The 20,027-nt window shown below is 38.0% G+C and overlaps 2 protein-coding genes across 10 annotated transcripts in view; one reads left to right on the forward strand and one right to left on the reverse strand.

Annotated features, from left to right (window-relative positions):
- FAIM (Fas apoptotic inhibitory molecule) overlaps positions 1-20,027 on the forward strand; it is a 296,369-nt gene that overhangs the window by 170,826 nt on the left and 105,516 nt on the right. The window lies entirely within an intron of this gene.
- The window catches only part of CEP70 (centrosomal protein 70), a 107,355-nt gene that overhangs the window by 21,233 nt on the left and 66,095 nt on the right, over positions 1-20,027 (reverse strand). For all 9 annotated transcript variants that reach the window (XM_050779706.1, XM_050779707.1, XM_050779705.1 and 6 more), the window contains 5 exons: positions 14,024-14,193; positions 9,579-9,635; positions 6,439-6,526; positions 6,263-6,351; positions 2,664-2,738 (listed from right to left, as the gene is read on the reverse strand). In XM_050779706.1, the coding sequence (XP_050635663.1) occupies positions 2,664-2,738; positions 6,263-6,351; positions 6,439-6,526; positions 9,579-9,635; positions 14,024-14,193 (479 nt within the window). The remainder of the gene's footprint in view (positions 1-2,663; positions 2,739-6,262; positions 6,352-6,438; positions 6,527-9,578; positions 9,636-14,023; positions 14,194-20,027) is intronic.

The raw sequence follows: 20,027 nt of genomic DNA on the forward strand, positions 1-20,027 counted from the left end.
CAATTCTCATTATTCATGGTAGTTATGTTCTATAAAATCACCATGAATGCTGAATTAGCAAATACTGAACCACTTGCTCCTAGGGGAAATACAGGGTCAGGTTCCTGCAAGTCTGGTCACATTTTCCTTAAATAATCAATATATAACCTTGTGGTATGTATGTTTCTATTTAAAGATACCTTTAAAATATATATATAGTTGATTCATTAACATTGAACCCATGGACAACAGTACTCTATAAGTCATACCTGATAAAGCTTATCTAATAGGTATATTTTTTCCACAAGGCATATTATAGCCTTCTTGTGGATAAGAACACCAAACAGCGCTTCAGCACTAACTCAGGGGCCATCTTAAAGAAATCACCAACAAAAAGCATAGAAATGCAAAAAAAAAAAAAAAAAAAAAAAGTATCACTAAATAGATAGGAGAAAAGGACATTTGTTTACAGTGCGACAGCTCAAACAACAGGGCAGGGCATCATCTTGTTTGAAAACTAAACATGTGTGTGTTGGGTGACCCAAATTATTTTCCGCCCCGTACATGTCCATGAATGACTGCAGGTGCTGTACGGATTTTGTGATTATAAATAAATTTTAGCAGGTAGGCAAATTCATAAATATGGAATCTATGAATAATGAAGACTATGTATCTCTATGTATGCATAAGTGCATGCATGTGTGTACGTGTGTGTGTGTATCTTATACACTTGCTTTAGAGTCAACAGGTTTCCTTCTCTTTTTACTTTCCTACATCCTCCTCCTCCCAGTTGCTTCTCTCTCAATCTCCTATCTCATTAATGGCACCGACAACCACCTTGTTATTCCAGGTTAAAACTTGGGAGACTTCTGATTCTTCCTTTTCCCCCACAACTCCCTATATTCAACCCATCATGAAGTCCTATTGGTTCTACCTCCATTCTCCAATTCCAAATACTTCTCATCACCTCCACTACTGCCACCTTTGACCATGTCACTACCATCTCTTCTCCAAACTCATATAATGGCTACTCACCCAGTAGTGTACGTTTAGTACTTATAGTATATTGAAATTGTCTTATTTATTTTTTCATTATCTTTCTCCCTGCATGTAATCTCTACGAGGTCGGGAGCCTTTTCTATTTTGCTTACCACTGCAACCAGTGCCTAGAATGCCAAACAGATGTAAGAAGAATTGGAAGTACACAAAATATCAAGGAATAGTAGGAAGGGAATAATTATTCATTGAATATGCATGCATCCTTTCTGAACCTGCCACTTCTCTTTTCTTTTTTAGTTTTCCTCCTCTATTATCTTTTTTTGGGGGAGAGGAGGGGTGGAGGGACAGGGTCTTGCTCTGTTGCCCAGGCTGGAGTACAGTGGTGTGATCACAGCTCACTACAGCCTTGACCTCCTGAGCTCAAGCAATCCTCCCACCTCAGCCTCCTCAGTAACTGGGGCTACAGGTAAGTACCACCACACCTGGCTAATTTTTAAATTCTTTGTAGAGACAAGGACTCACTACATTGCCCAGGCTGGTCTTAAACTCCTGGACTCAAGCAGTCCTCCTGCCTCAGTCTCCCAAAGTGCTGGGATTACAGGTGTGAGCCACTGCACCTGGCCCCTATTATTTTAACCCAGTATGTAATTACTCGTTACTCATGATACTTGCCTGTCACTCTGTTATGTGTTGCCACAGGAAGGAGGAAACACAGCTGTCACTGAACTGAATCATATATGCTAATACAATTGACTTAATACATTTAATGCATATATTAACTCATAGCTTTCAAAATATTTCATCCAAACACTCCCCAAACTACTTTCTCAAATCCCATTCCCTTGAATCAAAGAGTACACATACATAATCTTCAGAAAACACAATCACTGTTTGAGATCAACTCTTTGAAACACTGAGCACTTGCTTTCCAAAGTCAGGAAGGGTACAAGCAGTAGATATAAATGGCTCACTGCATTCCTTCTGGTACTTTTAAAGTGTGATAAGGCTCACTTTAAAACATTCAGATCATAACTACCAACAACAAAAATTGGAGGCTTGTCACTTCTAATTTCATTGATTCTCTTGCAATTCTTCCATTACTTCCAAAGACAATTTTCTATTTAAAATCTTTGTCCTTTATTACTTCAGGCAACTACCTTTTTTTGTTCTCACTTAAGATAAATACATAGCCAAATCCGGCATAGTAAAAATTACTCTTAAACTGTGAAACCAGAAATACCCCCTTTTAATGTCATCAGCCTGGTAGGTCCAAGTCAAAGCCACTAGGAGGTAGCATAAGCTGACATGTAATAAAAATAAATAAAATAAGGCCGAGCACAGTGGCTCATGCCTGTAATCCCAGCACTTTGGGAGGCCGAGGCAGGCGAATCACGAGGTCAGGAGATCGAGACCATCCTGGCTAACATGGTGAAACCCCGTCTCTACTTAAAATACAAAAAAAAAAAAAAAATTAGCCAGGGGTGGTGGCAGGCTCCTGTAGTCCCAGCTACTCGGGAGGCTGAGGTAGGAGAATGGTGTGAACCTGGCAGGTGGAGCTTGCAGTGAGCCCAGATTGCGCCACTGCACTCCAGCCTGGGCGACAGAGCAAGACTCCATCTCAATAAATAAATAAATAAAATAAAAAATCCTAATAAAAGCAGTAATTTTGGTAAAAATATAATTACTTGACACTTTTCTTAAGGGCTTTTTCCAGCTTCTTCACCTGCTGTTTATAAAGTCTTAATTCATGCTGTGTGGGCCTGTGGAAAATAAATGATGATAAATTAATTCAATTTACTGAATAAAACCATAAAGGTACTTAAATAAACGACATACAATACTTTGTTACTTGTCACAAATATACTTATTAAACTTCTGAAAATATTTCATGATTGCTAATTTGGTGTTTACCAGCCATTTAGATTTCTTCTTCTCTGTTATCCCTTATTCAAAGCCTTTTAGTTATTTTTTGCTGCTAATCTATTACTTGTTTTTATAGTGAAATATTTCAAGTATACAGACAAAAACAGAGAACATTATAACAAATCCTGGTGTATCCACCACCTAGCTTTATCAAATTTGAATATTAACAGATTATGATTCAAATCTTAAACTTTATTCATATACTTAAAATTCCACATGTCCCTCATTAATGTCATTCTTCTCCTTCCCATACCATAGATAACCACTATCCTTAATTCACTGTTCATTATTCCCATGTATGTTTTAAAATTTTTACTATTTAATCATAAATTTACATATTATTGTGTTCAAGGTTTTCACATTTTATATAAATGACTTATGCTAGGTATCAGGTCCCTCTCTCCATTAAGGTGTAAGTTTTTTTTTGTTGTTGTTGTTTGTTTCTTTTGAAACAGGGTCTCACACTGTCGCCTAGGCTGGAGTGCAGTGGCACGAGTTCAGTTCACTGCAACCTCCACCTCCCAGGTTCAAGCTATTCTCCCACCTTGACCTCTTGAATAGCTGGGACTACAGATGTGCACCACCACCCCTGGCTAATTTTTGTATTTTTTTGGTAGAGACAGGGTTTCACCAAGTTGGCCAGGCTGGTCTCAAACTCCTGACCTCAGGAGGCCTGCGTCGGCCTCCTAAAGTGCTGGGATTACAGGCGGGAGCCACCGTGCCCAGCCATTAAAGTATAAGCTTATTGAGAACAGGAAATTTGTTTTGGTCTCTTCTTTATCCCAGAGTTTGGGACAATGTCTAACTTACAATAGGTATTCAAATACTTGTTGAATGAAAACAAGACTCAAAAATGTTCATTCTTTATTACTGTCAACATAGAGAGTGTCATCCTTTTGTAGCTATGCTGGATATAACTTTCTGTTGTGTGCCATTATAAATTTTACTTTTCTTCTCATCCCACAGCACAGGAATAAGAACAACAAGGCATTCCAGTATAATTTGAGAATGAGAACTCTGCTGGTATAAGACTGAATCTAATATAGTAAATATTAATGTATTGTACATTTCAAAATCACTAAGAGTAAATTTCAAACATTTTCAACCACAAAAGGTATTAGATGATGGATATGTTAATTAGCTTGATTTAATTATTCTCCATTGTATTCATGAATCGTAACATCACTTTGTGCCTCATAAATATATACAGCTGTAATTTGTCAATTAGCAATTAAAATAAAAATTTAAGATAATAATCATGCTGAGTGAAAGACAATAGACAAAAAAAAGTAAATATTGTATAGCTCCACTTATATGAAGTCTAGGAAATATAAACTAATGCATAATGACTAAAAGCAAACCAGTGGTTACCTGAGGCAAAGGCAAAGAGAGGCAGCAGGGATTACAAAACAGGCAAGAGATAACTTTTAGGGTGTTTGTTTTTTGTTTTGTTTTTGTTTTTAAGAGACAGGGTCTCTGTTGCCCAGGTTGGAGTGTAGTGGTATGAACACAGCTCACTGCAGCCTTGACCTCCCTCCGGGGCTCAAGCGATCTTCTCACCTCAGCTTCCTTAATAGCTGGGACTGCAGGAGTATACTACCATGCCTGGCTAATTTTTTAAATTTTTTTCTAGAGACGAGGTCTCACGTGTGGCTCAGGATGGTCTTGAACTCCTGGCCTCAAACAATCCTCCTACCTGGGCTTCCCAAAGTGCTGGTATTATAGGCATGAGCCACTGCACCTAGCCTCCAAGGTGATTATCTGGATTATAACTGTTTCGCAGGTGTATACACATAATTCAATAAATTGTGTACTTTACATATATGCAGTGTACTGTACACCAATTGTAACTCATTAAAGCTATTTTTTTTTTTTTTTTTTTTGAGACGGAGTCTCACTCTGTCGCCCAGGCTGGAGTGCAGTGGCCGGGTCGCAGCTCACTGCAAGCTCCGCCTCCTGGGTTCAGGCCATTCTCCTGCCTCAGCCTCCCGAGTAACTGGGACTACAGGCGCCCGCCACCTCGCCCGGCTAGTTTTTTGTATTTTTTTAGTAGAGACGGGGTTTCACTGGGTTAGCCAGGATGGTCTCGATCTGCTGACCTCGTGATCCGCCCGTCTAGGCCTCCCAAAGTGCTGGGATTACAGGCTTGAGCCACTGCGCCCGGACAGCTATTTTTTAAAAGCAAAAAAAAAAAAAAAAAGACTGAATCTATTTTAAGTTTTTTTTTTTTTTTTTAACAGGGTCTCGCTCTGTCACCCAGGCTGGAGTACAGTGACATGATCATGGCTCACTGCAGCCTTCCTGGGGTCAAGTGATCCTTCCACCTCAGTCTCCTGAGTAGCTGGGACTACAGCCAGAGACCACCACACCCGGCTAATTTTTATATTTTTTGTAGAGAAGGGGTTTTGCCATGTTGCCCACTCTGGTCTCGAATTCCTGCCTCAAGCAATCCGCCTGCCTCTGCCTCCCAAAGTGCTGAGATTACAGGCGAAAGCCACTGTGCCCAGCTTATTTGAAGTTCTTAGCTAGTTTTAACTTCTTCCATGTGGACTCCTATTTTCTCATTTCCCTTGCCTACCCGTGTGTTCTTGTTCCTTTCATAAGTTATCGTGGGAGAGAACTGACTAAAGTGAGAATAAGAATATTATGTACTCATGATTAGCTTTAGAGCAAAGGAGATAGAATGGTGCATTTAATATTCCAAATTCCAGTATATGTTTACTTTTCAAAGGATGAAGAAAAATTGACCGGGATGCAGTGGCTCATGCCTGTAATTCCAGTACTTTGGGAATTCCGGCACTGAGCCTAGGAGTTCAAGATCAGCCTAGGCAACACAGGGAGACCCCATCTCTACCAAACAAAAAATTAAAAAATTAGAGGCCGAGCGTGGTGGCTCATGCCTGTAATCCCAGCACTTTGGGAAGCCAAGGAGAAAGGATCACTTGAGGTCAGAAGTTCAAGACCAGCCTGACCAACATGGCGAAACCTCATCTCTATTAAAAATACAAAAAATAGCCAGCCGTCATGGCGCGCACCTGTAATCCCAGCTACTCGGGAGGCTGAGGCAGGAGAGTCACTTGAACCTGGGAGGCAGATGTTGCAGTGAGTCGAGATCGCGCCACTGCACTCCAGCCTGGGGGACAGAGTGAGACTCTGTCTCAATTAAAAATAAATAATTTAAAAAATTAGCTGGGTGTGGTGGCTCGCACCTATAGTCCCAGCTAAGGGACTTGATTAGTCTTGAGCACTAGAGGTCAAGGCTGCAGTGAGACATGATCACACCACTGCACTTGGCCTGGGTGACAGAGTGAAACCCTGTCTCAGAAAAAAAAAAAACAAAAAAAACTTAAGTTTCTCTCACCTGGTTTCCAAATCTTTTTGGAGGTTCAGCTTTTCACTTAAAAGTGCATCAATCTGAGAGTTTGACTCCTTGAGTTGATTCTGTAATGACTGCAACACATTTCATAGAAAAATAATTAACTTTCTTAGATTACTTACTTTATTAAAAAGTATTTATTGGTTATGCAGTCCCCATACCATTAAAAGGCCTTTATAAGTTGGTGAGGCATCCAGACTTCTGTAGTCATTTTCTTCTTCTGACTGACTTTCATCTTCTTTATATTGCCTATGAAAATATGCATGCAGTATACTTATGAAAAATCTATCTTCAAAGAAAAAAATCTAATTAAACCAACATAATGAGGGTTTAATCATCTAAACATGAATTAAAATTAATTCAAATTTCCTACTTGTTCTCATAGAGAATGGTATTAGAACACTACTACTATCTATTATTATAGGACATACAATATCCATTTACTCTCTTTTTATTTAGAATATATGATCCATGAGGACCAGAACTTTTGTCTTATTCACCACTGTATCTCACTGCCTAGAAAAACTATGGACTATAAGAGGTGAAAAAGCACTGCCGAATAAACAAAACGAAACATGGGTGGAACATCCAGGTTCTTTCAAAAAATGCATTCACATACTATTTTTTCCTTCTAGTACTTTTAGGTAACCAAAAAACCTGTATGAAAAAATGCAGATCATAAGTGGAAAAAGCAACAGATTTAATAGTCTTGGTTCAAGCCTTGATAACACCACTAACTAGTTGTATTATTTGAATAAATCAATCTCTCAGAATTTATTTTCTCATCTGTAAAACAGTATCTGTCACATCTACTTTACAGGACTGATGTAAAAAGCAAACAAAAGATACTGAAGGACTCTGTGAAATGCAAAGTGCTAGCAAATACATATGATTATTTTTAGCAATCTTGATTAACTATCACTGTGATGTCCTATATGGTAACCAACAGCTACATGAGCTAGTGGTTACCGCTTAACACTTGAAATATGGGTAATGCCACCAAAGAAATAAACTTTGAATTTCATTAAATCTTACATTTAAAAATTGAAGCAGTATAAAATACTTTTCTGTTAAGTACAACTTTATTGTTTAAGGACTACATTTTGCTTTAACTGTTGCATAAAGTATTACTATTGTAGCCTAGTGTGCACTGGGTACATGCATGATTTCTAGTATTACACATAAACATATCACCAGTCTAGTAAGTTATCAATGGATTGATTCAGTTCAAATGATTTATTTATTCCCAATGTGTTTATTTTATGCATGTGCATATAGTCTGATGATAAAAACAACAACAACAACAAAAAACTTTGGACAACACTGGCCTTAAAAAAATGGATAAGCAGAGAAGCTTTTGCCACTGCAAGAGGCCCACGTCCCGCCTGTCTTCTTCCTTTGGTCTTGCTGCTTCAGTTCTACAGGTTTATAGCTCTTCTCCTGTGCTTCCTGTTTATCCTACTTAGGCCTCCAAATCTTAGCCTGTCTTCCCCTCTCTCCTCTTTCATCTTCTTTACTAATGTAATACTTGTCAATGAATTGTTACATCCTCTTTTTACAGTACTCCTACTTCTTTAGATGATACTTACATCCTATTGGTAGATCTCAAAATCTATCCTGAAATTGCCAGAATCTCACTTTCAAGTTAGTACTCACTCTTAAAAAGGAGACTGAGTTTATAATATAAACTCCGTTCAGTCAATGAATCCTGAAAAACCCCCTCCTTAGGAGACTCTTTTTATTGCTGCAAATTTTCTCATTTGTAGAATATTATTTATTAATGTATCTCATATTTTCTTCCTATCCTCCACTTCCCTCAATAAGACATTCAATCCAAATATCTGACCCAAGGATAATCTGCATAGGCCAAAATATTTTACTTCAGCTAGACAACTAATGAAAAGCTTTTTAAGCTAAAAAGTGATTCTTCTCCAAGTCGCTTGTTCCTCAACCCCAGATTTTCATTACAAATTCATGACAACTAAATTCAATACCACCACTCCAATGGCCTCAATCCTTTTGTCACCTTTAGTCAGAGAACCCCGTTTGCAGAACTCTACAAGTACCTCTCACATCATATTCTACATGAAAAATTTCCTGATGGCTATGTTATGTTAAATCTATTCTACTCTTACCAAAAACCCCAAATCCCCTCTCTTCATCTAGATCAGGGGTCAGCAAACTGCTGTCTGCAGGCTATATTCAGCAGGCTGTTGGTTTTGTAACTATTTTTATTGTAACACACCTGTGCCAATTCATTTACATATTATCTGTGTCTGATTTTGTGCTCCAACAGCCTAGTTGAGTAGTTGTCCTATCTTTGTAGAATCTCTAACATCTAAACGACAGTTTCATTTGGAAGTCAGAAGCTCCCTGATGCTACTTGATAAAATGCTGCTTTCTGAAAAGAATATAAAGCAAGAAGTTGCTTTTTACTTAGTTGCTCTCTTCTCCCTTCTTTCCTTCTTCCTTTTCTTTTCCCTTTCTTCTTATTTTTCTTTTTTGGAGTCCCCATGGTACTACAGATAATCAGCAACCAGCAACCCACAGGGCTCTGCCATTGTTCTCTCCAAGATTTTGGAAAGTCACTATTCTTGGGGCAAAACTACTCGAGCGTATGCTTCATTAAAATGAAGAATTATCTGCTGTATTATGGGATCCTAATTACTTAGAACATGGTACAAAATAGGTGCTCAAATACATATGTGTTAAAAGAACTGTTCCATCTATAAATAATAAAAAGATTAGCTACTGTTTTAGTGACCTTACATTAAAGCATTTTAAATTATATCTTAGATATCCTTCAGCTATTTTAGTTTAGCCAAAACCATTTATCTCTATGCTTATTTAATCATGTGATAAGTGTGTTTTAATCTATAAGCTTGATTTTTCACTGACATTTTATGTTTATCTCACATAAATCTGCATACTAATTAGGTTGCACTTTGGTAGGCAGCCAATCTAATTCTATGCACTTTGTGGATATACTCAGTAACTACCCAGGGGCTAGATCACATCAGTAGAAAAAATTGTAATACTTCAAGAAAATAAAGGGAAATACCATTTCCGTTGTGACCAATACTTCGGTGATAAATAAGTATACATAATTTAACATAAATACAACAAAACATCTTGACTTAAGTTGTAAAATACAGTCTTCAAGATCTTTATAAAAAAGAACTTCACAGTGACATATTAGGTGGATTTCCATAGTATATTTAAAGTTTCAAAAGCTACAGAAACTTCTGGTGTGATTACTGGATTAAAAACTTTAAAAACTGTAATACAGGATTATTCATACCTTTGTGTATGAATTTTTCTAATTTTAGATTCATAGTAATCAATTAGACAAAGCAACCTAGAAAACAGAATATTGAATTATTTTCAAAATGCAGTATTAGAGCAACTACTAGTTTCACTACATAATTTCAAATTACAGTGTAAAAGTAAGTACAGATTATCTGGCAGGCTTTAAAAAATTTAAGTGATTCTTACCAGAAAGCAAATACTATACTAAGCCATATGTTATATTAATTTCAAACTATAGATTTAAAAATAACTATAAACATTATATCTCAACATATTAAATGCATATCCTCCTTGTCCCAACAGTTCTACCTCTAGCAATATCTCCCACAGAAATATGTCAAAGGATGCAACTCAATATGAACAAAGTTGTTCACTGCACCATTATTTATAAGAGTGAAAAGCCAGAAATAATTTAACTCTCCATCAGGAGAAAGGTTAATGGCACATCCATACTATAGAAAATAATGGGCTGGGCACAGTGGCTCAAGCCTGTAATCCCAGCACTTTGGGAGGCTGAGGTGGGTGGATCACGAGGTCAGGAGTTTGAGACCATCCTGGCCAACATGGCGAAACCCCATCTCTACTAAAAATACAAAAAATTAGCTGGGCGTCGTGGTGCGCGCCTGTAGTCCCAGCTACCTGGGAGGCTGAGGCAGGAGAATCACTTGAACCTGGGAGGCGGAGGTTGCAGTGAGCCAAGAGCACACCACTGCACTACAGCCTGGTGACAGGGCAAGACTCCGTCTCAAAAAAAAGAAAAAGAAAAAAAAAAAGAAAAAGGAAATAATGGAGAAGTAGAAAAAATAATGTAAATTTGTATGTCCTTAACAAGGAACGATGATGGAAAAAATTAATGTTGCATAATCAAATGTATATTTTTTACCTTTGTCTAAAAAGAAAAGAAAAAAGTTAGATGTGAATATGTATATATACTGAAAAAGAACTCTATGGGTTCTTAACCAGGGAATAAATTGTAACCTAGTGGGTGTATGGAGGGGCAATGTTGCCATATTGACTAGTTGGAGAGGGGGCAGAATGCTAAAAATTCACCGGTGAACAACACAACAATACACAAAGAAGAACTGTCTCACTCAAAATGCCAACAGCACTCCTTTTGAGAAACAGTAGGAAGGACACACACCAAACTGTTAGGAGAGGAGGTTATCTCTGAGATGTGGGGATTAGGAAAGCAAGCAGATTTGTTACATTTTACCATATACACTTTTATATTGTTTGAATTTTTATAAACACTCATTGCTTTTGTGATTTAAAAAATGAGAGAAAAACAAAATAATACTATGCTTTCATGTGTTATTCTTTTTAAAGGAACAATTTATACTGTTTCCCTCCTATCTTGGGAAAACATTACCAACCCATCCCCCTTTTCAGACCTAATTCAGCCAATTGTGCTCTTAATGTCACAACTTTCTAGATTACTCTTTTTCTCTTCAACCCTTCCCCATCTTGACATACACCAGCTTTCACATTTTCTATTTTCCTGAAAATATGCTTTCATCTTTATATCCCACACAAATCCTCTTGACCTACTTCCCCCTTGTGCTACGCTTCTATTTCTAATCTTTTCCTTCACAGCAAACTTCATTCATTCTGAGTGATTGTAACCAATTATCTTCAATAAAGTTTTAGGGAAGACTTACTACATGTTAAGTACTGGGAATTCTGAGCAAATAAAATAGTGGAAAAGTAAACAAGTTAACCAATGAGGAAGCATGCAACACTGCTGATCACCCTCTCCTTGAAACACTTTTGTTCCTTGGTTATCATGATACCCAAACACAATTCCTCTTCTGCCTCTTCTTTCTGTATATGGAATTTGGAAGTTCTCTGGAGTTTGGCCCTTTTAACAATAGGCCTGATATGTCTACATGGATGACTGAAGGTGCCTAAGCATATATCCATAAATGAATTCATCGGTTCCTTCCCCGTTCCTTCAAATGTAGCTTAAAAACTGGCCATCTTTGACTCCTCCACTCCTTTCAACATCTATAGCCAATTCATCCGGACAACTCCTGTCCATCTTTGCAGTGTCTCTCCCTTTTTTTGGTCCTACTTAAGACCTTCATTAGCCTTCACCTAGACTACTACAAACGATTACTAACTTGTCTTTCTGTCTCTGGGTTTAATCTCCTTGCTCAGAAATCTTTGGGTATGTTTCCTGTCACACAGAAAGTAGAACTCAAACTTTTCGGCCAATTTAAGTCTCTCAAAGTTACAGCACACTTTCCATATTGTCATATTGTCTCTTAAGACTCTTCCCAGAATCTCAAGTATCCTATGCTCCAGACCTCTTGGACTCTTGACGTCCCAAACACATTCACTTTTCTGTTACCATATTCCTCTAATTGAAACACCCTTTCTCTCACCTCTGCCTATTAATATTCTATAGTTCCTAGTAGTCCAGCTAAAAAGATAACTCATTCATGAAGCCTATGTAGTCAGTACTACCTTTCACTAATTTCTCCCTACGTCATACCCACTTAGCATCCTATCTGCCCCACCTTATAGTACATACCACTAACTGCTTTATATTTTACTTACCTGCATATGTGTCTATCTACACAACTAGACTATCAGGTCACCAAATGCAGGAATCATGGCTTTATTCATCTGTGTGTGCCCTATTACTCAGCCCAGTACCCATGTAACTTTTAATAATATCTGTAGTGGCTACAACTCATGTATTTCCAATAGGTTTAATTCACAATTTTTTATTTCAGTGTCTCAAACTGAAAGTTTGTATTGATAAAAATAAAACAGAGTGGAAAATCTCTGGTCCACTGGACAAATTCATACCTGAATTAGCCTGATTTCATCTGCTACACTGCAAGTTCTCTCAGTGCTTCTCTCACCCTCGTACCCAGTTATCTTAGCTGTTTTTTTGTTTTTTCATTCTTCCCTTCCAATTTCTCTCTTCTTCTCCTTCTTCTTCCCACTGTAGTTCTCTCTCCCCTGCCTCTCCTTTTTGTTCTTCCTTGCCTCTCCTATTTTTCTTACCTTGCCTCCCTCTTCTCTTTATTTACATCTTTCACTAACATTTTTATGTTGTTTTTGTTATGTGTTTGTCCTTACTTTTCCTTCAAGAGGATGAAAATTATATATGTATATATATGTGTATTATCTCTGAAATAATTATCAAAAAAACCTATAGTTTTAACTTGTTTTTACTTTATATCTGACCTCATTGATTTTTATAGTAAAATAGAAACAGCTAAATATTCAAGATTTCCAGTCCTACTAAGTAAGCCTATAATACCACTTAAAATGCAATCAGTTTAAACTGTTAAGAGAAAAAAAGAAGGTGCTAGCATGTAAACAAGAGAGAATATGAACATAATATCCATACTACTTATATTGCTAAAAATAACACTAAACATTTAAAATCAATTACCTACAGGGGAGGTAAGGATAGGATGGAATAAAGGGGACAGAAATGAAAACACAACTTCTCTAAATATAAATAACGAATAGTTTTGATTTTGGAATTATATAAATGCTTATACATTCAAAAGTAAAAATTTAAAAAGCAATCCCTGAAAATTGAAAAGAAATTGAAACAAATCTAACTGCATTTGGTGATGCAAACACACAGAGAAACAAGTATTTCAAGATATTTTAGAAATATACATCTTGACTGCATACATAGTGGAATATATTAATGTCCAAGAGAGCTGCCCAGAAATTTTTTTTATTATTTTAAGTTCTAGGGTACATGTGCACAATGTGCAGGTTTGTTACATATGTATACATGTGCCGTGTTGGTGTGCTGAACCCATTAACTCATCATTTACATGAGGTATATCTCCTAATGCCAGAAATTTACATTTCATTCAGTAGGCTTATTGTCAGTAATTCTAGTTTTAATATTTTGAAACTATTTTTATGTATTATCAGATATAGCTAATAATTATAATACTGTTCTTAAGAATGATTTTCAGTAAAAAGACAACAGTTACAAATGTAAAATCAGAATTTAAATAAAAATACTATCTTAACTTCAGCTGGGTTAAATATATATAGTCCCCTCCAAAACACATAGTCCCTGGTTCTTTCCACTAAAAACTCCTAAAATCAATAACATAATAAAATTAGCAACCCCAAAACCCATACAGTGATCTCTAAATATTATTCTTCACTAAAAGGATCAGTTATTTTGAGAAATGTCTGATTAATTATAAATTTATTTAAAAGTTTAGTGTTATTTTTAGTAAATGTTCAATTCCATTCCTCAAAGGACCTCTAGAACAAACAAACAAACAAACAAACAAAAAACAGGATGAGCACGGAAAAACAATGCAGAAGAGGAGGAGAGAGAGGCTTTTCTAGTTTATAAGAGTTATAACCACCCCCAAGATAAAATCAGGTCAAACAAACAAAACCATGAATCTAGCTACATATCAATTTATGTAGCGAAATTACTGTCTATCCAAGACGGTATGAGGAACTCTTTTGCACAGATAGGCAAACACTCTGTTTTGAGTGACAATGCGATCTTCTTCCTCCTTTCTTAATCTACAGACTTCCGTTTGCAAAGAAGCAATAGTTTCTTGTTGCTCCGTTCGTTTTTTCTTATAATGCTGGCACTTCACCTATAAGATATTTTTTAAAAACATAATTATGATATGTACATCTAGGACATGCTATCCTAACCATATTGTACACAAAAGCATCTTCATAGTTTCTATTGAGCTGTTTCATTCAAGAACTTCAGTATTGAGGCTGTTTTTAAATGAGTATAAGCTCTAGGAACATTAATATATCATAAACCTGAAAAAATATAAGTCAAATAACTATAAAATGGGGAAACTACAGTTCATAATTGCATGCATTCAAGACATTTCTTACCAAGTAAAGGAACTCAAGAATTTCCATAAAACTGGTATAATTTTATGTTTAAGTTTACATTAAAACAATAATCAGGAAAGAATATTAATTCAGAATTGCAAATAGTGTAGTCAACTTAGGCATTCATGCAATGTGGGCAACTGTAAACTCACAGTAAGTCCATAATCAAGAAATTATCATCAAGAAATAATCAGGAAGAACGACATCACCAAAATGGCAGAGTTGAAGCAATCTGACTTCACTTCCCCCAACAGAAAACCAAAAGCCAATATCCAATGCCAAGATTATTACCAGCAATATCCCAGAACTCAAATCTAAGGATGGGACAATCCCCAGAACCACAAAAAGAAGTGAAAAAATTTCAAGCAGATGGTAGGAGAATCGGACTTCTGTAACTGTGATGCCTCTCCCCTAATCTGCAAGGAACTGCCTGTGGAAAATTTTCCCCAGACTCAGTTTCTACACTGGAAAAAGTGAGATCAAGACCAACTTCCCCACCATCTTGGGTTCCTTGCAGGAGAACTGTCCCTGCCTCAACCCACAGAAAGCATCACAAGTGCCTGTAGGAAGAAAAACTCCTGAGAGCAACCAAAGACAAAGATGGGAGGTGGGAATAGCAGCAACCCCAGTCTGTAAAATCTGCTTGGTTTCTCAGCCAAAGAAGATGCTAAATCAGAGGGCTGTTCAGCAGCATCACACTGTAGGAGATACACTCTATAGGCTCGCTGGGTATGAAACCCTAGTCAGCTTTTCCACACAGCTGGAGTATCCCATTTGGGATCTCCCCAACCTAGGACGATCAGTACTCTGAACGCTTGCCAGAGCTGTGGCAAACCTGGACATGAGCTGCCATCTAGTACCAAGGAAGAGGCAGTAACCTAGCATAAAGGAAATTCAACAGGTGAATTGTAAAGAACCTCTATGTAAACATATCCAAGAAAAACCCAAACAAGCCAGACAGTGAAAACTGAAATAACTAATCCTTCAATGAGAAGACATAGATATATGTCCACAGGAAACAAGAGCAAACAAGGAACCATGACCCCCCAAGATGGAAAAAGAAGCCAGTGACTGACCCTAACGAGCCAGTGAGGTGAGATTCTTCAGATCAAGAATTCTTTTTCTTCTTCTTTTTTAAGTCATCTGGTTCTGGGCCTTTATTTGTTCAGAGGTTTTGATTATTGACATAATCCATTGTTACACATCTACTAAAGTTTTTTACTTCTTCTTAAGTCAGTTTTGGCAATTTCTGTGTTGCTAGAAATTTGTCCATTTCATCTAAGTGAGCTAATCTGTTGTCATATAATTGTTCAAAGTATAGTCTTACAATCATTGCTTTAATGGAGGGGTGGAGGTTTAGGGTTTACTACCTTACAACTTTCAGTGATGTTAAATCTTTTCTATCATTGTTTTTGTTTGTTTGAGACAGAGTCTCACTGTCGCCCAGGCTGGAGTGCAGTGGCATGATCTCGGCTTACTGCATCTTCTACCTCCTGGGTTCAAGTGATTCTCCTGCCTCACTTGAGTTGCTGGGATTACAGGCATGTACCATCACACCTGGGTTTTTGTATTTTTAGTAGAGACAGGGTTTCACCATGTTGGCCAAGCTGGTCTGACCTTAAGTGATCCTCTTGCCTTGGCCTCCGAAAGTGCTGGGATTATAGGCGTGAGCCACCATGCCCAGCCCTTTCTATCACTGTTAAAGATGGAGACCATCCTGGCGAACACCGTGAAACCCCGTCTCTACTAAAAAATACAAAAAACTAGCCGGGCGAGGTGGCGGGCGCCTGTAGTCCCAGCTACTCCGGAGGCTGAGGCAGGAGAATGGCGTAAACCCGGGAGGCGGAGCTTGCAGTGAGCTGAGATCCGGCCACTGCACTCCAGCCTGGGTGACAGAGCGAGACTCCGTCTCAAAAAAAATAAAAATAAATAAATAAAAATAAAAAAAAAAAAAATTCTTTTTTTTTTTTTTTTTTTGAGACGGAGTCTCGCTCTGTAGCCCGGGCTGGAGTGCAGTGGCCGGATCTCAGCTCACTGCAAGCTCCGCCTCCCGGGTTTACGCCATTCTCCTGCCTCAGCCTCCCGAGTAGCTGGGACTACAGGCGCCCGCCACCTCGCCCGGCTAGTTTTTGTATTTTTTAGTAGAGACGGGGTTTCACCGTGTTAGCCAGGATGGTCTCGATCTCCTGACCTCGTGATCTGCCCATCTCGGCCTCCCAAAGTGCTGGGATTACAGGCTTGAGCCACTGCGCCTGGCCCACTGTTAAAGAATTTTAATGTTATATCTGTATATTCCTTAGTCATTGCTTCTTCCTAATCCCTGTCTGCCCAGGATTCAAAAACTCAGTGAACTCCAATATAACACAGGAAATCAATTGAGAAATCTATCAGTGAAATTTTTAAAAGGTATTGAAATAATAACTTTAAAAAAAAAATCAAACAGAAATCCTGGGACTGAGAAATACATTCCCTGAACTGAAAAATGCATTAGAGGCTTTTAATAGCAGAATGGATCAAGCAGAGGAAAGAATCAGTGAGCTTGAAGACAGGCGACTTGAAAATACACAGAGAAGAAAAAGAAAAAAGAATACCTACAAAATATAGAAAATTACCTCAAAAGAGCAAATCTAAGAATCATTGGCCTTCAAGAGGGAGTTGAGAAAGAGCAAGGGGTAGAAAACTTATTCAAAGAAATAGTAACAGAAAACTATCCAAATTTACAAAGAGATATAAACATCCATGAACAGGAAGGTCAAAGATCACCAGACAGATTCAATTCAAATAAGCCTACCCCAAGGCATAGAACAAATTCTCACCTGGGCAATACCATACTGGACATAGGAATGAGTAAAGATTTCATGACAAAGACACCAAAAGCAATTGCAACAGAAGCAAAACTTGACAAATGGGATCTAATTAAACTTAAGAGCTTCTGCATAGCAAAAGTAACAAACAGACAACCTACAGAATGGGAGGAAACATCTGAAATTATGCATCCGACAAAGGTCTAACAGCCAGCATCTATAAGGAACTAAATTTACAAGAGAAAAACAAATTCATTAAAAAGTCAGCAAGGGACATGAATAGACACTTTTCAAAAGAAGACATACATGCAGGCAACAAGCATTTAAAAAAAAAAATGCTTAGGCAGGGTGCGGTGGCTCATGCCTATAATTCCAACACTTTGGGAGGCTGAGGCGAGTGGATCACCTGAGGCCAGGAGTTTGAGACCAGCCCAGCCAACATGGTGAAACCCACTCTCTACTAAAAATTAAAAAATTATTCAGATGTGGTGGCACACGCCTGTAGTCCCAGCTACTCAGGAGGCTGAGGGAGGGGAATCACTTGAACCCAGAAGGTTGCAGTGAGCTGAGACCACACCACTGCACTCCAGCCTGGGCAACAGAGCAAGACTATGTTTAAAAAAAAAAAAAAAAAGACAAGCTCAATATCACTGATCATTAGAGAAACGCAAATCAAAACCACAATGAGATACCATCTCACAGCAGTCAGAAGGCTATTATTAAAAAGTCAAAAAATAACAGATGCTGGCAAGGTTGCAGAGGAAAGGGAACACTTATACACTGTTGGTGGGAGTGTAAATTATTTCAACCATTGTGGAAAGCAGTATGGCAATTCCTCAAAGAGCTAAAAGCAGAACTACCATTTGATGCAGCAATCTCATTATTGGGTATATACCTAGAGGAATACAAATCATTCTACCATAAAGACACATGCATGAATGTTCACTGCAGCACTATTCACAACAGCAAAAACATAGAATCAACCGAAATACTCATCAATGGTAGACTGGATAAAGTGGTACATATACACCATGGAATACTATACAGCCATAAAAAAAGAACAAGATCATGTCTTTTGCAAGAACATGGATGGAGCTGAAGGGCATTATCCTTAGCAAACTAATGCAGAACAGAAAACCAAATACTACTTGTTCTCACTTATAAGTGGGAACTAAATGATGAGAACTTGTGAACACAAAGAAGGTAACAACAGACACTGGGGTGGACGGTGGGAGAAGGAAGAGAAGCAGAAAAGATAACTATTGGGTACTGGGCTTAATGCCTGGGTGATGAAATAATCTGTACAACAAACCCCCATGGGACAAGTTTACCTATGTAACAAAACTTCACATTTACCCAAATCTAAAATTTTAATAAATAAGTACATTCTCAAAGTCAAGCACAAAGAGAAGATCCTAAAATCATCAAGAGAAAACAAGTAAACAACATATAAAGAAGCTCTGATTTATCTGGCAATAGAATCCTCAGCAGAAAGCATATAGACCAGGAGGGAGTGAAATGACATTCAAAGTGGTACTGAAAGAAAAAGAAAAAGAAACACCTGTCAACCAAGAATATTATTCTCAACAAAGCTATCTTTGAAATATGAAGGAGATAAAGCCTTTACCAGGACAAGCAAACACTTGAAAGGGACTCATAAGAAATGCTAAAGGGAGTTCTTCACTATGAAAGAGAAGAACACCACATGCAAAAACAAAAAAACATTTGAAGGTATAAAACCCATTGGTAAAAGTGAGTATACAAACAAATGCAGAATACTCTAATAATATACTTGTGGTGTGTAATCCAGTCATATCTCTGGTATGAATACTAAAAGACAAATCTACTTAAAACAATAGACTGGGCACAGTGGCTCATGCCTATAATCCCAGAACTTTGGGAGGCAGAGGCAGGCAGACTGTTTGAGCTCAGAAATTTGAGACCAGCCAGGGCAATATGGCAAAGCCCCGTCTCCACCAAAAATACAAAAAGTTAGCTGGGTGTCATAGCACGCACCTATGATCTCAGCTACTTAAGAGGCTGAGGTGGGAGTGTCAGGATCCTTAGGGTGTCACTTCACCAGTCAGAAACCCCTGTGGCCAGTGGCACCTCTGCTTGAGTTTTGCTCACACCTGCTGGGCTTGTTCTGCCCACTCAGCCCAGCAGGCTGTACTCAGCTTGTGCTACCAGCCCAGACCCCATGCCTATCAAGGGCAAGCCAGGTGCAGAGTAGTGAGGGGTGTGTGAGTGAGCAAGTGTGGGGTCCGGCTACGTGAAGATTTCATGGATATTTATCAGTTCCCAAATCTCTTATAATTTCTTATGCCTGTCTTGTCTTTAATCTCTTAATCCTGTTATCTTCATAAGCTGAGAATGTATGTCACCTCAGGGCCACTATTATACAAATTGATTGTAAAACATGTGTGTTTGAACAATATGAAATCAGTGCACCTTGAAAAAGAACAGAACAACAACGATTTTCAGGGAACAAGAAAGGACAACCGTAAGGTCTGACTGCTTGCGAGATCGGGCAGAATACAGCCATATTTTTCTTCTTGCAGAGAGCCTATAAATGGACGTGCAAGTAGGAGAGATATCACTGAATTATTTTCCCAGCAAGGAATATTAATAATTAATACTCTGGGGAAGGAATGCATTCCTTGGGGGAGGTCTATAAATGGACGCTCTGGGAGTGTCTGTCTTATGCGGTTGAAATAAGGACTGAAATACGCCCTGGTCTCCTGCAATACCCTCAGGCTTACTAGGATTGGGAA

The sequence above is a fragment of the Macaca thibetana genome, chromosome 2 (genome assembly GCF_024542745.1).
Source record: "Macaca thibetana thibetana isolate TM-01 chromosome 2, ASM2454274v1, whole genome shotgun sequence".
Classification (NCBI taxonomy): domain Eukaryota; kingdom Metazoa; phylum Chordata; class Mammalia; order Primates; family Cercopithecidae; genus Macaca; species Macaca thibetana.